This window comes from Salmo trutta, chromosome 26 (assembly GCF_901001165.1).
Source record: "Salmo trutta chromosome 26, fSalTru1.1, whole genome shotgun sequence".
NCBI classification, from domain to species: domain Eukaryota; kingdom Metazoa; phylum Chordata; class Actinopteri; order Salmoniformes; family Salmonidae; genus Salmo; species Salmo trutta.
The window spans coordinates 18613779-18631986 of NC_042982.1; the positions used below are offsets into that span (position 1 = coordinate 18613779).

The following is an 18208-nucleotide window of genomic DNA, read 5'->3' on the forward strand; positions in this document are numbered from 1 at the left end:
GAAACTCATTCACAGCACAGTCCTGCCAGGGAAACTCATTCACAGCACAGTCCTGCCAGGGAAACTCATTCACAGCACAGTCCTGCCAGGAAGAGTCATTCCCAGCACAGCTCTGCCAGGGAAACTCATTCCCAGCACAGTCTTGTCAGGGAAACTCATTCACAGCACAGTCCTGCCAGGGAGTCATTCACAGCACAGCCCTGCCAGGAAGAGTCATTCACAGCACAGCCCTGCCAGGAAGAGTCATTCACAGCACAGCCCTGCCAGGAAGAGTCATTCACAGCACAGCCCTGCCAGGAAGAGTCATTCACAGCACAGCCCTACCAGGAAGAGTCATTCACAGCACAGCCCTGCCAGGAAGAGTCATTCACAGCACAGTCCTGCCAGGAAGAGTCATTCACAGCCCAGCCCTGCCAGGAAGAGTCATTCACAGCACAGCCCTGCCAGGAAGAGTCATTCACAGCACAGCCCTGCCAGGAAGAGTCATTCACAGCCCAGCCCTGCCAGGAAGAGTCATTCACAGCCCAGCCCTGCCAGGAAGAGTCATTCACAGCCCAGCCCTGCCAGGAAGAGTCATTCACAGCCCAGCCCTGCCAGGGAGAGTCATTCACAGCACAGCCCTGCTAGGAAGAGTCATTCACAGCACAGCCCTGCCAGGAAGAGTCATTCACAGCCCAGCCCTGCCAGGAAGAGTCATTCACAGCACAGCCCTGCCAGGAAGAGTCATTCACAGCACAGCCCTGCCAGGAAGAGTCATTCACAGCACAGCCCTGCCAGGAAAAGTCATTCAGACTCTTTTATTTGTCTGCACTAATGAAATGCTTTCTGCTCTGCTGTGTTCTGCTCTGCCTGGCTGGGGAGCTGCTCCCCTCTCTCCTAGCTATCCTGGCTCTGGTTCTATAGCTGTGTCTAATAGCCAGGGTTCTGCTAGCTATATGTCTGCTGTGAACCCTGTTGTGAAATGTCGGTTAAAAAGATCCATACATTTGTTGGAAGCATCAATATTCCCAGGGTGCTGGAGTTGTTCTTCTTTTAGCCCTGCTGTGATAAACACTGCTTTAAGAGATCACTGTCAGGGGTTTAATGTACTCACAGGGAGAGATTAGACTATGTGCCAAATGGCACTCTATTCCATAGGGCGCTGGTCAAAGGAAATTGACTATGTAGGGAATACAGTGCCATTTGGGATGTAGCCATTGGATGAGGATGGAGAGATAGCTAAGAAGTGGGTCTAGAGAGAGGAGGGTGGAGAGATGTGGAGGGAGGGAGAAGAAAGGAGGAGAGTTTGAAGAGAACATAGACTCACCCTGTCCACTGCTGGACTTGTTAGGGAGAGGTTGAGGAAGGTGGAGGGAGAGATCGATAGTGGAGGGTAAATAGAGGGAAGAAGAGATACAGTAGGAGACTCACCCCGTCCACGGCTGTGACAGTAAAGTCGTAGCTGGTTGGTCCCTGGTCCCTGTCCAGAGCCACGTTGGTACAGATCTGTCCTGTCTCCTTCCCTACAGAGAACTGGGAGGGGACAGCACTGTTGATGCCTGACCCCAGAGAGTAGCTGATGAGGCCGAAGGAGCCGCCGTCTGCGTCTGTCGCTGTCACCTGGAAAGAGGGAGATAAAAGAAGAGGATTTATGTTTTAGACAGTTTGTCTTAAGGGGAACGTTCACTGTTACACCTATAGAGAGGAAGACACAAGAATACACCTACAGTAGGAGCTAGACAGATAAGGAAATATTCAGCTAGGAGCTAGACAGATAAGGAAATATTCAGCTAGGAGCTAGACAGATAAGGAAATATTCAGCTAGGAGCTAGACAGATAAGGAAATATTCAGCTAGGAGCTAGACAGATAAGGAAATATTCAGCTAGGAGCTAGACAGATAAGGAAATATTCAGCTAGGAGCTAGACAGATAAGGAAATATTCAGCTAGGAGCTAGACAGATAAGGAAATATTCAGCTATGAGCCAGACTGATAAGGAAATATTCAGCTATGAGCCAGACTGATAAGGAAATATTCAGCTAGGAGCTAGACTGATAAGGAAATATTCAGCTAGGAGCTAGACTGATAAGGAAATATTCAGCTATGAGCCAGACTGATAAGGAAATATTCAGCTAGGAGCTAGACTGATAAGGAAATATTCAGCTAGGAGCTAGACAGATAAGGAAATATTCAGCTAGGAGCTAGACAGATAAGGAAATATTCAGCTAGGAGCTAGACAGATAAGGAAATATTCAGCTATGAGCCAGACTGATAAGGAAATATTCAGCTATGAGCCAGACTGATAAGGAAATATTCAGCTAGGAGCTAGACAGATAAGGAAATATTCAGCTAGGAGCCAGACTGATAAGGAAATATTCAGCTAGGAGCTAGACTGATAAGGAAATATTCAGCTAGGAGCTAGACTGATAAGGAAATATTCAGCTAGGAGCTAGACTGATAAGGAAATATTCAGCTAGGAGCTAGACTGATAAGGAAATATTCAGCTATGAGCAAGACTGATAAGGAAATATTCAGCTAGGAGCTAGACTGATAAGGAAATATTCAGCTATGAGCCAGACTGATAAGGAAATATTCAGCTAGGAGCTAGACTGATAAGGAAATATTCAGCTAGGAGCTAGACTGATAAGGAAATATTCAGCTAGGAGCTAGACAGATAAGGAAATATTCAGCTAGGAGCTAGACAGATAAGGAAATATTCAGCTATGAGCCAGACTGATAAGGAAATATTCAGCTATGAGCCAGACTGATAAGGAAATATTCAGCTAGGAGCTAGACAGATAAGGAAATATTCAGCTAGGAGCCAGACTGATAAGGAAATATTCAGCTAGGAGCTAGACTGATAAGGAAATATTCAGCTAGGAGCTAGACTGATAAGGAAATATTCAGCTAGGAGCTAGACTGATAAGGAAATATTCAGCTAGGAGCTAGACTGATAAGGAAATATTCAGCTATGAGCAAGACTGATAAGGAAATATTCAGCTAGGAGCTAGACTGATAAGGAAATATTCAGCTAGGAGCTAGACTGATAAGGAAATATTCAGCTAGGAGCTAGACTGATAAGGAAATATTCAGCTAGGAGCTAGACTGATAAGGAAATATTCAGCTGGGAGCTAGACAGATAAGGAAATATTCAGCTAGGAGCTAGACTGATAAGGAAATATTCAGCTGGGAGCTAGACTGATAAGGAAATATTCAGCTATGAGCCAGACTGATAAGGAAATATTCAGCTATGAGCCAGACTGATAAGGAAATATTCAGCTATGAGCCAGACTGATAAGGAAATATTCAGCTAGGAGCTAGACTGATAAGGAAATATTCAGCTATGAGCCAGACTGATAAGGAAATATTCAGCTAGGAGCTAGACTGATAAGGAAATATTCAGCTAGGAGCTAGACTGATAAGGAAATATTCAGCTGGGAGCTAGGCTGATAAGGAAATATTCAGCTATGAGCCAGACTGATAAGGAAATATTCAGCTAGGAGCTAGAATGATAAGGAAATATTCAGCTAGGAGCTAGGCTGATAAGGAAATATTCAGCTAGGGGCTAGACTGATAAGGAAATATTCAGCAACTCTTGGAGGACACGATGTTGACTTTAAAAAATGCAATTATTCCACTACCATAAACTACTTTTGGACAGCTGAAGAAAGCACACAATTTGTCCTGGGAAAATGACCTTTTCTAGACCAATGTATTTGAGTATATACCCTGTAGGATCCTTTTGGATAGTACCACTAGTATGAACGAGAACAAACACAGTAAAGCACAGTAACAGGACAGTACAGGACAGTAACAGTACAGGACAGGATAGTAACAGTACAGGACAGTAACAATACAGGACAGGATAGTAACAGTACAGGACAGGACAGTAACAGTACAGGACAGTAAGAGCACAGGACAGGACAGTAACAGTACAGGACAGTAACAATACAGGACAGGATAGTAACAGTACAGGACAGTAAGAGTACAGGACAGGACAGTAACAGTACAGGACAGTAACAGTACAGGACAGGATAGTAACAGTACAGGACAGTAACAGTACAGGACAGGATAGTAACAGTACAGGACAGTAAGAGTACAGGACAGGACAGTAACAGTACAGGACAGTAAGAGTACAAGACAGGACAGTAACAGTACAGGACAGTAGCAGACAGTAAAGCATAGTACAGTACCGGACAGTACAGGACAGTAAAGCATAGTACAGTACCAGACAGTACAGGACAGTAAAGCACAGTAACAGTACAGGACAGGACAGGACAGTAACAGTACAGAACAGTAACAAGACAGTAACAGTACAATACAGGACAGTACAGGACAGGACAGTAACAGTACAGGACAGGACAGTAACAGTACAGGACAGTAACAGTACAATACAGTACAGGACAGTAACAGTACAATACAGGACAGGAGAGTAACAGTAGAGGACAGTAACAGTACAATACAGGACAGGACAGTAACAATACAGGACAGTAACAGGACAGGACAGTAACAGTACAGTACAGGACAGGACAGTAACAGTACAGGACAGGACAGTAACAGTACAATACAGTACAGGACAGTAACAGGACAGGACAGTAACAGTACAGTACAGTAACAGTACAATACAGGACAGGAGAGTAACAGTAGAGGACAGTAACAGTACAATACAGGACAGGACAGTAACAATACAGGACAGTAACAGGACAGGACAGTAACAGTACAGTACAGTAACAGGACAGTAACAGTACAGGACAGGACAGTAACAGTACAGGACAGTAACAGTACAATACAGTACAGGACAGTAACAGTACAGGACAGTAACAGTACAATACAGTACAGGACAGTAACAGTACAGGACAGTAACAGTACAATACAGTACAGGACAGTAACAGTACAGGACAGTAACAGTACAGACCAGTAACAGTACAGGACAGTAACAGTACAAGACAGGACAGTAACAGTTCAGGACAGTGATAGTAACAGGACAGGACAGTAACAGTACAGTAACAGTACAGAACAGGACAGGACAGGACAGTACAGTAACAGTGCAGGACAGTTACAGTACAGGACAGTAGCAGTACAGGACAGTAACAGTACAGGACAGGACAGTAACAGTACAGGACAGTAACAGTACAGGACAGTAACAGGACAGTGACAGTAACAGGACAGTTACAGTAACAGTACAGAACAGGACAGTAACAGTACAGGACAGTACAGGACAGTAACAGTACATTATAGGACAGTAACAGTACAGGACAGTAACAGTACAGGACAGTACAGTACAGGACAGTAAAAGTACAGGACAGTAACAGTACAGTACAGTAACAGTACAGTACAGGACAGTAACAGGACAGTAACAGTACAGTACAGGACAGTAACAGTACAGGACAGTAACAGTACAATACAGGACAGTAACAGGACAGTAACAGTAACAGTAACAGTACAGGACAGTAACAGTACAGGACATTAACAGTAACAGTACAGGACAGTAACAGTACAGTACAGTAACAGGACAGTAACAGTACAATACAGTAACAGGACAGGACAGTAACAGGACAGGACAGTAACTGTACAGTACAGTAACAGGACAGGACAGCACAGTAACAGGAAAGGACAGGACAGAACAGTACAGTACAGGATAGTATAGGACAGTAACATTAACAGTACAGGACAGTAACAGTACAGTACAGTACAGTAACCGGACAGTAACAGTACAATACAGTAACAGGACAGGACAGTAACAGGACAGTACGGTACAGTAACTGGACAGGACAGGACAGTACAGTAACATGACAGGACAGTACAGGACAGTACAGTACAGGATAGTATAGGACAGTACAGTAACAGGACAGTACAGTAACAGGACAGTACAGTACAGTACAGGATAGTATAGGACAGTACAGTAACAGGACAGTACAGTACAGTACAGTACAGTACAGTATAGGACAGTACAGTAACAGGACAGTACAGGACAGTACAGTACAGTACAGGATAGTATAGGACAGTACAGTAACAGTACAGGACAGTAACAGTACAGTACAGTAACCGGACAGTAACAGTACAATACAGTAACAGGACAGGACAGTAACTGTACAGTACAGTAACTGGACAGTACAGTACAGTAACAGGACAGTACAGGACAGTACAGTAACAGGACAGGACAGTACAGTAACAGGACAGTACAGTACAGTAACAGGATAGTACAGTAACCGGACAGTAACAGTACAATACAGTAACAGGACAGGACAGTAACTGTACAGTACAGTAACAGGACAGTACAGTAACAGGACAGTACAGTACAGTACAGTAACAGGACAGGACAGTACAGTACAGTAACAGTACAGGACAGTAACAGTACAGTACAGTAACCGGACAGTAACAGTACAATACAGTAACAGGACAGGACAGTAACTGTACAGTACAGTAACAGGACAGTACAGTACAGTAACAGGACAGTAACAGGACAGGACAGTACAGTAACAGGACAGTACAGTACAGTAACAGGACAGTACAGTACAGTAACAGGACAATACAGGACAGTACAGTAACAGGACAGGACAGTACAGGACAGTACAGTAACAGGACAGTACAGTAACAGGACAGTAACAGTACAATACAGTAACAGGACAGTAACTGTACAGTACAGTAACAGGACAGTACAGGACAGTACAGTAACAGGACAGGACAGTAGAGTAACAGGACAGTACAGTACAGTAACAGGACAGTACAGTAACAGGACAGTACAGTACAGTAACAGGACAGTACAGGACAGTACAGTAACAGGACAGGACAGTACAGGACAGTACAGTACAGTACCGGATAGTATAGGACAGTACAGTAACAGGACAGTACAGTAACAGGACAGTACAGTACAGTACAGGATAGTATAGGACAGTACAGGATAGTATAGGACAGTAAAGTAACAAGACAGTACAGTACAGGATAGTATAGGACAGTACAGTAACAGGACAGTACAGTACAGGATAGAATAGGACAGTACAGTAACAGGACAGTACAGTACAGTACAGGATAGTATAGGACAGTACAGTAACAGGACAGTACAGTAACAGGACAGTACAGTACAGGATAGTATAGTATAGGACAGTACAGTAACAGGATAGTATAGGACAGTACAGTAACAGGACAGTACAGGACAGTACAGTACAGGATAGTAACAGGACGGTACAGTACATTACAGGATAGTATAGGACAGTAACAGGACAGTACAGTACAGTGACAGGACAGTACAGTAACAGTACAGCACAGTAACAGGACAGTACAGTACAGTAACAGGACAGGACAGTACAGGATAGTACAGTAACAGGACAGTACAGTACAGTACAGGATAGTATAGGACAGTACAGTAACAGGACAGTACAGTACAGTATAGGACAGTAACATGACAGTACAGGACAGTACAGTACAGTACAGGATAGTATAGGACAGTACAGTAACAGTACAGGACAGTAACAGTACAGTACAGTAACCGGACAGTAACAGTACAATACAGTAACAGGACAGTACAGTACAGTAACAGGACAGTACAGGACAGTACAGTAACAGGACAGTACAGGACAGTACAGTAACAGGACAGGACAGTAACAGGACAGTACAGTAACAGGACAGTACAGTACAGTAACAGGACTGTACAGTAACAGGACAGGACAGGACAGTACAGGACAGTACAGTACAGTAACAGGACAGTACAGTAACAGGACAGTACAGTAACAGGACAGTACAGTACAGGATAGTATAGGACAGTACAGGATAGTATAGGACAGTGCAGTAACAGGACAGTACAGTACAGTATAGGATAGTATAGGACAGTACAGTAACAGGACAGTACAGTAACAGGACAGTACAGTACAGTACAGGATAGAATAGGACAGTACAGTAACAGGACAGTACAGTACAGGATAGTATAGTATAGGACAGTACAGTAACAGGACAGTACAGTAACAGGACAGTACAGTACAGTACAGGATAGTATAGGACAGTACAGTAACAGGATAGTATAGGACAGTACAGTAACAGGATAGTATAGGACAGTACAGTAACAGGACAGTACAGTACAGGATAGTAACAGGACGGTACAGTACATTACAGGATAGTATAGGACAGTAACAGGACAGTACAGTACAGTGACAGGACAGTACAGTAACAGTACAGCACAGTAACAGGACAGTACAGTAACAGGACAGTACAGTAACAGTACAGCACAGTAACAGGACTGTACAGTAACAGGACAGTACAGGACAGTACATTACAGTACAGGATAGTATAGGACAGTACAGTACAGTACAGTACAGGATAGTATAGGACAGTACAGTACAGTACAGTACAGGATAGTATAGGACACCAGGTGCTGTTGGAGTGAGTCTTTACTTCTCATCTGTGTTGTTTATCTGAGTTAGAGCACAAGCCAAACCGCCTCTGGTAGAGCGAGGCACTGGGGGTAGGAGGGAGGGAGGGAGGGAGGGAGGGAGAGAGGGAGAGAGGGAGGGAGGGAGGGAGGGAGGGAGGGAGGGAGGGAGGAGAGGAGAGGAGGGAGAGGAGGGAGAGGAGGAGAGGATGACTTCTCCAGCCCTGCCTGTGTTTAGCCGGGAGAGATGCCAGCAGTAGAGACAGCCAGGCTGGTCCAGGAGTGGAGTGGCGACTGTCTGAACAGCCCAGTGACAGGGAGGAAGGGGGGATGGGGAGGGAGGTCTGTGGAGTAGGAGGATACCCCCCACAGCACGCCTCACTGCCTCCCTGCCTCACCACATTATAACTCTAACGTTCTACCCCTCAGCGTCTGGTTCTAATACCCCTCACATCTACGTACAGAGAGAGCTGAGAGCTGGGGCTGGTGGGTTCATAACAGACAGCCTCCACTCAGTTCAGCCCAACTCCCCACCCAGCCTGCCACCAGCCAGCGGAGGAAAGGAGACTGTAGCAGCTCCCTGGATTACACTAACCAAACAAGCCAATCAGAGAGCCTCCTGGGTACTGGCAGGGTAATCGTTTGCAAGTGTTGGCTCGGGATTGCAGCTAGAAAGAGATTACAGATGGGGTTAAGCCTCACAAGTTGATTAGAGTTCTCTCTTTCCTTCCATCTCTTCAAAAAAGGGGGGATCTCTCTGGGAAGGAAAGGAGAAGTTGATGAAATGAAATAGAGTCTCCAATGTGTACTTCTAGTGCAGTATGGCTGCTCTACGTCTAAGAGGGCAGCTAGGAGAGAGCTATGAGGGACTGGGCCAAGGAAAATACAGCCAACCATGCTTATCAAAAGCACACACTTCCCTGGCCTGCCCTGGCTCCTGTCCTGGCCTGGCCTTACTCCTGTCCTGTTCTGTCCTGGCCCTGGCTCCTGACCTGGCCTGGCCTTACTCCTGTCCTGTTCTGTCCTGGTCCTGGCTCCTGTCCTGGCCTGGCCTGGCCTTACCCCTGTCCTGTTCTGTCCTGGCCCTGGCTCCTGTCCTGGCCTGGCCTTACTCCTGTCCTGGCCTTTCTCCTGTCCTGTTCTGTCCTGGCCCTGGCTCCTGTCCTGTCCTGACCTGGCCCTGGCTCCTGTCCTGGCCTGGCCTTACTCCTGTCCTGTTCTGTCCTGGCCCTGGCTCCTGTCCTGGCCTGGCCTTACTCCTGTCCTGTTCTGTCCTGGCCCTGTCTCCTGTCCTGGCCTGGCCCCACTCCTGTCCTGTTCTGTCCTGGCCCTGGCTCCTGTCCTGGCCCTGGCTCCTGTCCTGGCCTTACTCCTGTCCTGTTCTGTCCTGGCCCTGGCTCCTGTCCTGGCCTGGCCTTACTCCTGTCCTGTTCTGTCCTGGCCCTGTCTCCTGTCCTGGCCTGGCCCCACTCCTGTCCTGTTCTGTCCTGGCCCTGGCTCCTGTCCTGTCCTGGCCTTATTCCTGTCCTGTTCTGTCCTGGCCCTGGCTCCTGTCCTGTCCTTATTCCTGTCCTGTCCTGTCCTGGCTCTGGCTCCTGTCCTGTCCTGGTCTTAGTCCTGTCCTGTTCTGTCCTGGCCCTGGCTCCTGTCCTGTCCTGTCCTGACCTGGCCCTGGCTCCTGTCCTGGCCTGGCCTTAATCCTGTCCTGTTCTGTCCTGGCCCTGGTTCCTGTCCTGTTCTGTCCTGGCCCTGGCTCCTGTCCTGGCCTGGCCTTACTCCTGTCCTGTTCTGTCCTGGCCCTGGCTCCTGTCCTGGCCTGGCCTTACTCCTGTCCTGTTCTGTCCTGGCCCTGTCTCCTGTCCTGGCCTGGCCCCACTCCTGTCCTGTTCTGTCCTGGCCCTGGCTCCTGTCCTGTCCTGGCCTTATTCCTGTCCTGTTCTGTCCTGGCCCTGGCTCCTGTCCTGTCCTTATTCCTGTCCTGTCCTGGCTCTGGCTCCTGTCCTGTCCTGGTCTTAGTCCTGTCCTGTTCTGTCCTGGCCCTGGCTCCTGTCCTGTCCTGTCCTGACCTGGCCCTGGCTCCTGTCCTGGCCTGGCCTTAATCCTGTCCTGTTCTGTCCTGGCCCTGGTTCCTGTCCTGTCCTGACCTGGCCCTGGCTCCTGTCCTGACCTGGCCCTGGCTCCTGTCCTGGTCTTAGTCCTGTCCTGTTCTGTCCTGGCCCTGGCTCCTGTCCTGGCCTGACCTGGCCCTGGCTCCTGTCCTGGCCTTAATCCTGTCCTGTTCTGTCCTGGCCCTGGCTCCTGTCCTGTCCTGGCCCTGGCTCCTGTCCTGTCCTGACCTGGCCCTGGCTCCTGTCCTGACCTGGCCCCGGCTCCTGTCCTGGCCTGGCTCTTGTGAGTGTACGAGGATGGAAACCATTCATTAGAAGTGATGATGATTCTCAGCTGAAACAGGATCTCTGTTCTGTATGTATCCTGTAGCACATGGTGGTCGGGGGACTCGGTGCTGAGCAGTGTGTGTGTGTGTGTGTGTGTGTGTGTGTGTGTGTGTGTGTGTGTGTGTGTGTGTGTGTGTGTGTGTGTGTGTTTGGCCTAACGACAGCCAAAGGACGTTGAGAGAGCTAGTGAGAGAGCCTGTGATGTTGGCAGAGAGAGACACACACCAACGAGATGGATAGTAAACCACGGGAGGGCACAGAGACCGGGAGCTTGTTGAGGAGAGGAGAGCATCTCTGTTAAAACACAGCAGCCCTCTGGACCTGTAGCTTTACTTCAACATTATATTATCTGGCAGGAGGCACTGTATTTATAACTACTGCACTGCTGCTCTTGTTCTCACCACATTAGCATGACAGAACCTGGACAGGTTAAACACTGAGAGCTAGTCGTGGCAGTAGGAGAAGGCTTGATTTGTGTGTGTGTGTGTGTGTGTGTGTGTGTGTGTGTGTGTGTGTGTGTGTGTGTGTGTGTGTGTGTGTGTGTGTGTGTGTGTGTGTGTGTGTGTGTGTGTGTGTGTGAGTGAGAGTGAAAGTGAGAGCGAGCTATATGAGGAGACCCAAACGTCACTTTCCATTTCAGCCACAACCAGGCATGGAGGAATGTTTATTTTCCTAGCCCATACCACCGTCATAAAAAATGGCACCTGTACAATACTCACATAAAATATTTATGATATGAGGGCTGACAAATGAACTGGTAGAATGCACCTGGGATTTACAGTTGAGGGGAAAGAATGGAACTATGATTTCAGAGGTAGAGGCTATGGAGTTCGCTACTCTCACATGAACACAGTTACAGTACAGCAGCAATACTGAAGCTGGAGGGAAAACCCTCTCCTGTAGCATAGCATTAAAAAGAGTGTCAGACACAGAAACAGTCAAGGTCTCCTAACCCAAAGAGTGAAGCGAGAAGAGTTAGCCTGTGGCTGCAAAGACTGGATGAACAGTATTACCAGGACCTGGAGTTATTCCTGGGTACGTCATGTGGTTGAGAAAAACTCATGGCCCCAAGAATAACATATGACAAGCTGAGCAAGGTGAAGAATATCTCTTCAAGTAGTGCGATGGATAGGATGACCAGAGAGATGGATAGGATGACCAGAGAGATGGATAGGATGACCAGAGAGATGGATAGGGTGACCAGTGAGATGGATAGGATGACCAGAGAGATGGATAGGGTGACCAGTGAGATGGATAGGATGACCAGAGAGATGGATAGGATGACCAGTGAGATGGATAGGATGACCAGAGAGATGGATAGGGTGACCAGAAAGATGGATAGGATGACCAGAGAGATGGATAGAGTGACCAGAGAGAGGGATAGGGTGACCAGAGAGATGGATAGGGTGACCAGAGAGATGGATAGGGTGACCAGAGAGATGGATAGGATGACCAGAGAGATGGATAGGATGACCAGAGAGATGGATAGGATGACCAGAGAGAGAGATGGATAGGATGACCAGAGAGAGAGATGGATAGGATGACCAGAGAGATAGATGGATAGGATGACCAGAGAGAGAGCTGGATAGGATGACCAGAGAGAGAGATGGATAGGATGACCAGAGAGAGAGATGGATAGGATGACCAGAAAGAGAGATGGATAGGATGACCAGAAATAGAGATAGATAGGATGACCAGAGAGAGAGATGGATAGGATGACCAGAGAGAGAGATGGATAGGATGACCAGAGAGATGGATAGGATGACCAGAGAGATGGATAGGATGACCAGAGAGATGGATAGGATGACCAGAGAGATGGATAGGGTGACCAGAGAGATGGATAGAGTGACCAGAGAGATGGATAGAGTGACCAGAGAGATAGATGGATAGGGTGACCAGAGAGATAGATGGATAGGGTGACCAGAGAGATGGATAGGGTGACCGGAGAGATGGATAGGATGACCAGAGAGATGGATAGGGTGACCAGTGAGATGGATAGGATGACCAGAGAGATGGGTAGGATGACCAGTGAGATGGATAGGATGACCAGAGAGATGGATAGGGTGACCAGAGAGATGGATAGGATGACCAGAGAGATGGATAGAGTAACCAGAGAGATGGATAGGGTGACCAGAGAGATGGATAGGGTGACCAGAGAGATGGATAGGATGACCAGAGAGATGGATAGGATGACCAGAGAGATGGATAGGATGACCAGAGAGATGGATAGGATGACCAGAGAGACAGATGGATAGGATGACCAGAGAGAGAGATGGATAGGATGACCAGAGAGAGAGATGGATAGGATGACCAGAGAGAGAGCTGGATAGGATGACCAGAGAGAGAGATGGATAGGATGACCAGAGAGAGAGATGGATAGGATGACCAGAAAGAGAGATGGATAGGATGACCAGAGAGAGAGATGGATAGGATGACCAGAGAGATGGATAGGATGACCAGAGAGATGGATAGGATGACCAGAGAGATGGATAGGGTGACCAGAGAGATGGATAGAGTGACCAGAGAGATGGATAGAGTGACCAGAGAGATGGATAGGGTGACCAGAGAGATGGATAGGGTGACCGGAGAGATGGATAGGATGACCAGAGAGATGGATAGGGTGACCGGAGAGATGGATAGGGTGACCAGAGAGATGGATAGAGTGACCAGAGAGATGGATAGGGTGACCAGAGAGATGGATAGGGTGACCAGACAGATGGATAGGGTGACCGGAGAGATGGATAGGGTGACCAGAGAGATGGATAGAGTGACCAGAGAGATGGATAGGATGACCAGTGAGATGGATAGGGTGACCAGAGAGATGGATAGGATGACCAGAGAGATGGATAGGATGACCAGAGAGATGGATAGGATGACCAGAGAGATGGATAGGATGACCAGAGAGAGAGATGGATAGGATGACCAGAGAGAGAGATGGATAGGATGACCAGAGAGAGAGATGGATAGGATGACCAGAGAGAGAGCTGGATAGGATGACCAGAGAGAGAGATGGATAGGATGACCAGAGAGAGAGATGGATAGGATGACCAGAAAGAGAGATGGATAGGATGACCAGAAAGAGAGATGGATAGGATGACCAGAGAGAGAGATGGATAGAGTGACCAGAGAGATGGATAGGATGACCAGAGAGATGGATAGGGTGACCGGAGAGATGGATAGGATGACCAGTGAGATGGATAGGATGACCAGAGAGATGGATAGGATGACCAGAGAGATGGATAGGATGACCAGAGAGATGGATAGGATGACCAGAGAGATGGATAGGATGACCAGAGAGAGATTATGGATAGGATGACCAGAGAGAGAGATGGATAGGATGACCAGAGAGAGAGATGGATAGGATGACCAGAAAGAGAGCTGGATAGGATGACCAGAGAGAGAGATGGATAGGATGACCAGAAAGAGAGATGGATAGGATGACCAGAAAGAGAGATGGATAGGATGACCAGAGAGAGAGATGGATAGGATGACCAGAGAGAGAGATGGATAGGATGACCAGAGAGATGGATAGGATGACCAGAGAGGGAGATGGATAGGATGACCAGAGAGATGGATAGGATGACCAGAGAGATGGATAGGATGACCAGAGAGATGGATAGGGTGACCAGAGAGATGGATAGAGTGACCAGAGAGATGGATAGAGTGACCAGAGAGATAGATGGATAGGGTGACCAGAGAGATAGATGGATAGGGTGACCAGAGAGATGGATAGGGTGACCAGACAGATGGATAGGGTGACCAGAGAGAGAGATGGATAGAGTGACCAGAGAGATGGATAGGATGACCAGAGAGATGGATAGGATGACCAGAGAGATTGATAGGGTGACCGGAGAGATGGATAGGATGACCAGAGAGATGGATAGGGTGACCGGAGAGATGGATAGAGTGACCAGAGAGATGGATAGAGTGACCAGAGAGATGGATAGGGTGACCAGAGAGATGGATAGGGTGACCAGAGAGATGGATAGGGTGACCAGACAGATGGATAGGGTGACCAGAGAGATGGATAGGGTGACCAGAGAGAGAGATGGATAGAGTGACCAGAGAGATGGATAGGATGACCGGAGAGATGGATAGGATGACCAGAGAGATGGATAGGGTGACCGGAGAGATGGATAGGATGACCAGAGAGATAGATGGATAGGGTGACCAGAGAGATAGATGGATAGGGTGACCAGAGAGATGGATAGGGTGACCAGACAGATGGATAGGGTGACCAGACAGATGGATAGGGTGACCAGAGAGATGGATAGGATGACCAGAGAGATGGATAGGATGACCAGAGAGATGGATAGAGTGACCAGAGAGATGGATAGGGTGACAGAGAGAGAGATGGATAGGATGACCAGAGAGATGGATAGGATGACCGGAGAGATAGATGGATAGGGTGACCAGAGAGATAGATGGATAGGGTGACCAGAGAGATGGATAGGGTGACCAGACAGATGGATAGGGTGACCAGAGAGATGGATAGGGTGACCAGAGAGAGAGATGGATAGAGTGACCAGAGAGATGGATAGGATGACCAGAGAGATGGATAGGGTGACCGGAGAGATGGATAGGGTGACCAGTGAGATGGATAGGATGACCAGAGAGATGGATAGGATGACCAGTGAGATGGATAGGATGACCAGAGAGATGGATAGGATAACCAGAGAGAGAGATGGATAGGATGACCAGAGAGAGAGATGGATAGGATGACCAGAGAGAGAGATGGATAGGATGACCAGAGAGAGAGCTGGATAGGATGACCAGAGAGAGAAATGGATAGGATGACCAGAGAGAGAGATGGATAGGATGACCAGAAAGAGAGATGGATAGGATGACCAGAGAGAGAGATGGATAGGATGACCAGAGAGATGGATAGGATGACCAGAAAGATGGATAGGGTGACCAGAGAGATGGATAGAGTGACCAGAGAGATGGATAGAGTGACCAGAGAGATGGATAGAGTGACCAGAGAGATAGATGGATAGGGTGACCAGAGAGATAGATGGATAGGGTGACCAGAGAGATGGATAGGGTGACCAGAGAGATGGATAGGGTGACCAGACAGATGGATAGGGTGACCAGACAGATGGATAGGGTGACCAGAGAGATGGATAGGGTGACCGGAGAGAGAGATGGATAGAGTGACCAGAGAGATGGATAGGATGACCAGAGAGATGGATAGGGTGACCGGAGAGATGGATAGGATGACCAGAGAGATGGATAGGGTGACCGGAGAGATGGATAGGGTGACCAGAGAGATGGATAGAGTGACCAGAGAGATGGATAGGGTGACCAGAGAGAGAGATGGATAGGATGACCAGAGAGATGGATAGGATGACCAGAGAGAGAGCTGGATAGGATGACCAGAGAGAGAGATGGATAGGATGACCAGAGAGATGGATAGGATGACCAGAGAGAGAGCTGGATAGGATGACCAGAGAGAGAGATGGATAGGATGACCAGAGAGAGAGATGGATAGGATGACCAGAGAGAGAGCTGGATAGGATGACCAGAGAGAGAGATGGATAGGATGACCAGAGAGAGAGATGGATAGGATGACCAGAAAGAGAGATGGATAGGATGACCAGAGAGAGAGATGGATAGGATGACCAGAGAGAGAGATAGATAGGATGACCAGAGAGATGGATAGGATGACCAGAGAGATGGATAGGATGACCAGAGAGATGGATAGGGTGACCAGAGAGATGGATAGAGTGACCAGAGAGATGGATAGAGTGACCAGAGAGATGGATAGAGTGACCAGAGAGATGGATAGAGTGACCAGAGAGATGGATAGAGTGACCAGAGAGATGGATAGGATGACCAGAGAGATGGATAGGGTGACCAGAGAGATGGATTGGATGACCAGAGAGATGGATAAGGTGACCAGAGAGATGGATAGAGTGAGAGATGGATAGGGTGACCAGAGAGATGGATAGGATGACCAGAGAGATGGATAGAGTGACCAGAGAGATGGATAGGGTGACCAGAGAGATGGATAGGATGACCAGAGAGATGGATAGGATGACCAGAGAGATGGATAGGATGACCAGAGAGATGGATAGGATGACCAGAGAGATGGATAGAGTGACCAGAGAGATGGATAGGGTGACCAGACAGATGAATAGGGTGACCAGAGAGATGGATAGGGTGACCAGAGAGATGGATAGGGTGACCGGAGAGATGGATAGGATGACCAGAGAGATGGATAGGATGACCAGAGAGATGGATAGGATGACCAGAGAGATGGATAGGGTGACCAGAGAGATGGATAGGATTACCAGAGAGATGGATAGGATGACCAGAGAGATGGATAGGATGACCAGAGAGATGGATAGGGTGACAGAGAGACAGATGGATAGGGTGACCAGAGAGATGGATTGGATGACCAGAGAGAGAGATGGATAGGATGACCAGAGAGATGGATAGGATGACCAGAGAGATGGATAGGGTGACCAGAGAGATGGATTGGATGACCAGAGAGAGAGATGGATAGGATGACCAGAGAGATGGATAGGATGACCAGAGAGATGGATAGGGTGACCAGAGAGATATATTGGATGACCAGAGAGATGGATAGGGTGACCAGAGAGATGGATTGGATGACCAGAGAGATGGATAGGGTGACCAGGGAGAGAGAGAGAGAGAAAGAGAGACAGAGAGAGTGCAGGCCCATTGTGAATGGTGAACTAATGAATTAACATTCTACATGACTGCCGAGAGACAAGAAGTGCACAGCACCAACCACAGCTCACACACCACAGCTCTGTCTCAGAGGTGATTGGACACAACATCTGAATACTAATCTGGTCGAGAGAGAGAAGAGAGGAGAGAGAAGAGAGAAGAGAGGAGAGAGGAGAGAGGAGAGAGGAGAGAGGAGAAAGAAGAGAGGAGAGAGGAGAGAGAAGAGAGAGAAGAGAGAGAAGAGGAAGAGAGAAGAGAGGAGAGAGAGAGAAGAGGAAGAGAGAAGAGAGGAGAGAGAGAGAGAGAGAGAAGAGAGAGAGAGAGGAGGAGGAGAGAGGAGAGAGGAGAGAGGAGAGAGAGAGAGAGAACAGTAAAGTCCAAGGATTGCGAGCTTTGAGGCTGTAGTATGTTGTGAAGATATCAGGAGTAATATGAGGCATGTGGACAGGTTCACCTCCAGTTCAGCATGCTCTCACCACCCTGATGCCTGTTGTACATGATAGAGACAGATGTACTGATCCAACTGTTATCTACAATCTCTCCACGCTTGATTTCAGGGAAACACACATTGACAAACATATCCAGTGGATATCCTATGTTTGACTATAATAACCCTGCTCTAAACGAAACCCTCTCGACGTAAGCATATACTTAGCTCCAAAGGCAGATTCGTTTTTTGTTGTACTATAATGAAGGTACAATGGAAATGATATAGAACCCTAAACGTTCACAATGCT

At 47.8% G+C, this 18208-nt stretch overlaps 1 protein-coding gene across 1 annotated transcript in view; it reads right to left on the bottom strand.

Annotated features, from left to right (window-relative positions):
- Window positions 1–18208, bottom strand: part of LOC115163320 (protocadherin-16) — a 200011-nt gene that overhangs the window by 47218 nt on the left and 134585 nt on the right. The window contains exon 3 of the mRNA XM_029715105.1: window positions 1411–1599. Within this exon, the coding sequence (XP_029570965.1) occupies window positions 1411–1599 (189 nt within the window). The remainder of the gene's footprint in view (window positions 1–1410; window positions 1600–18208) is intronic.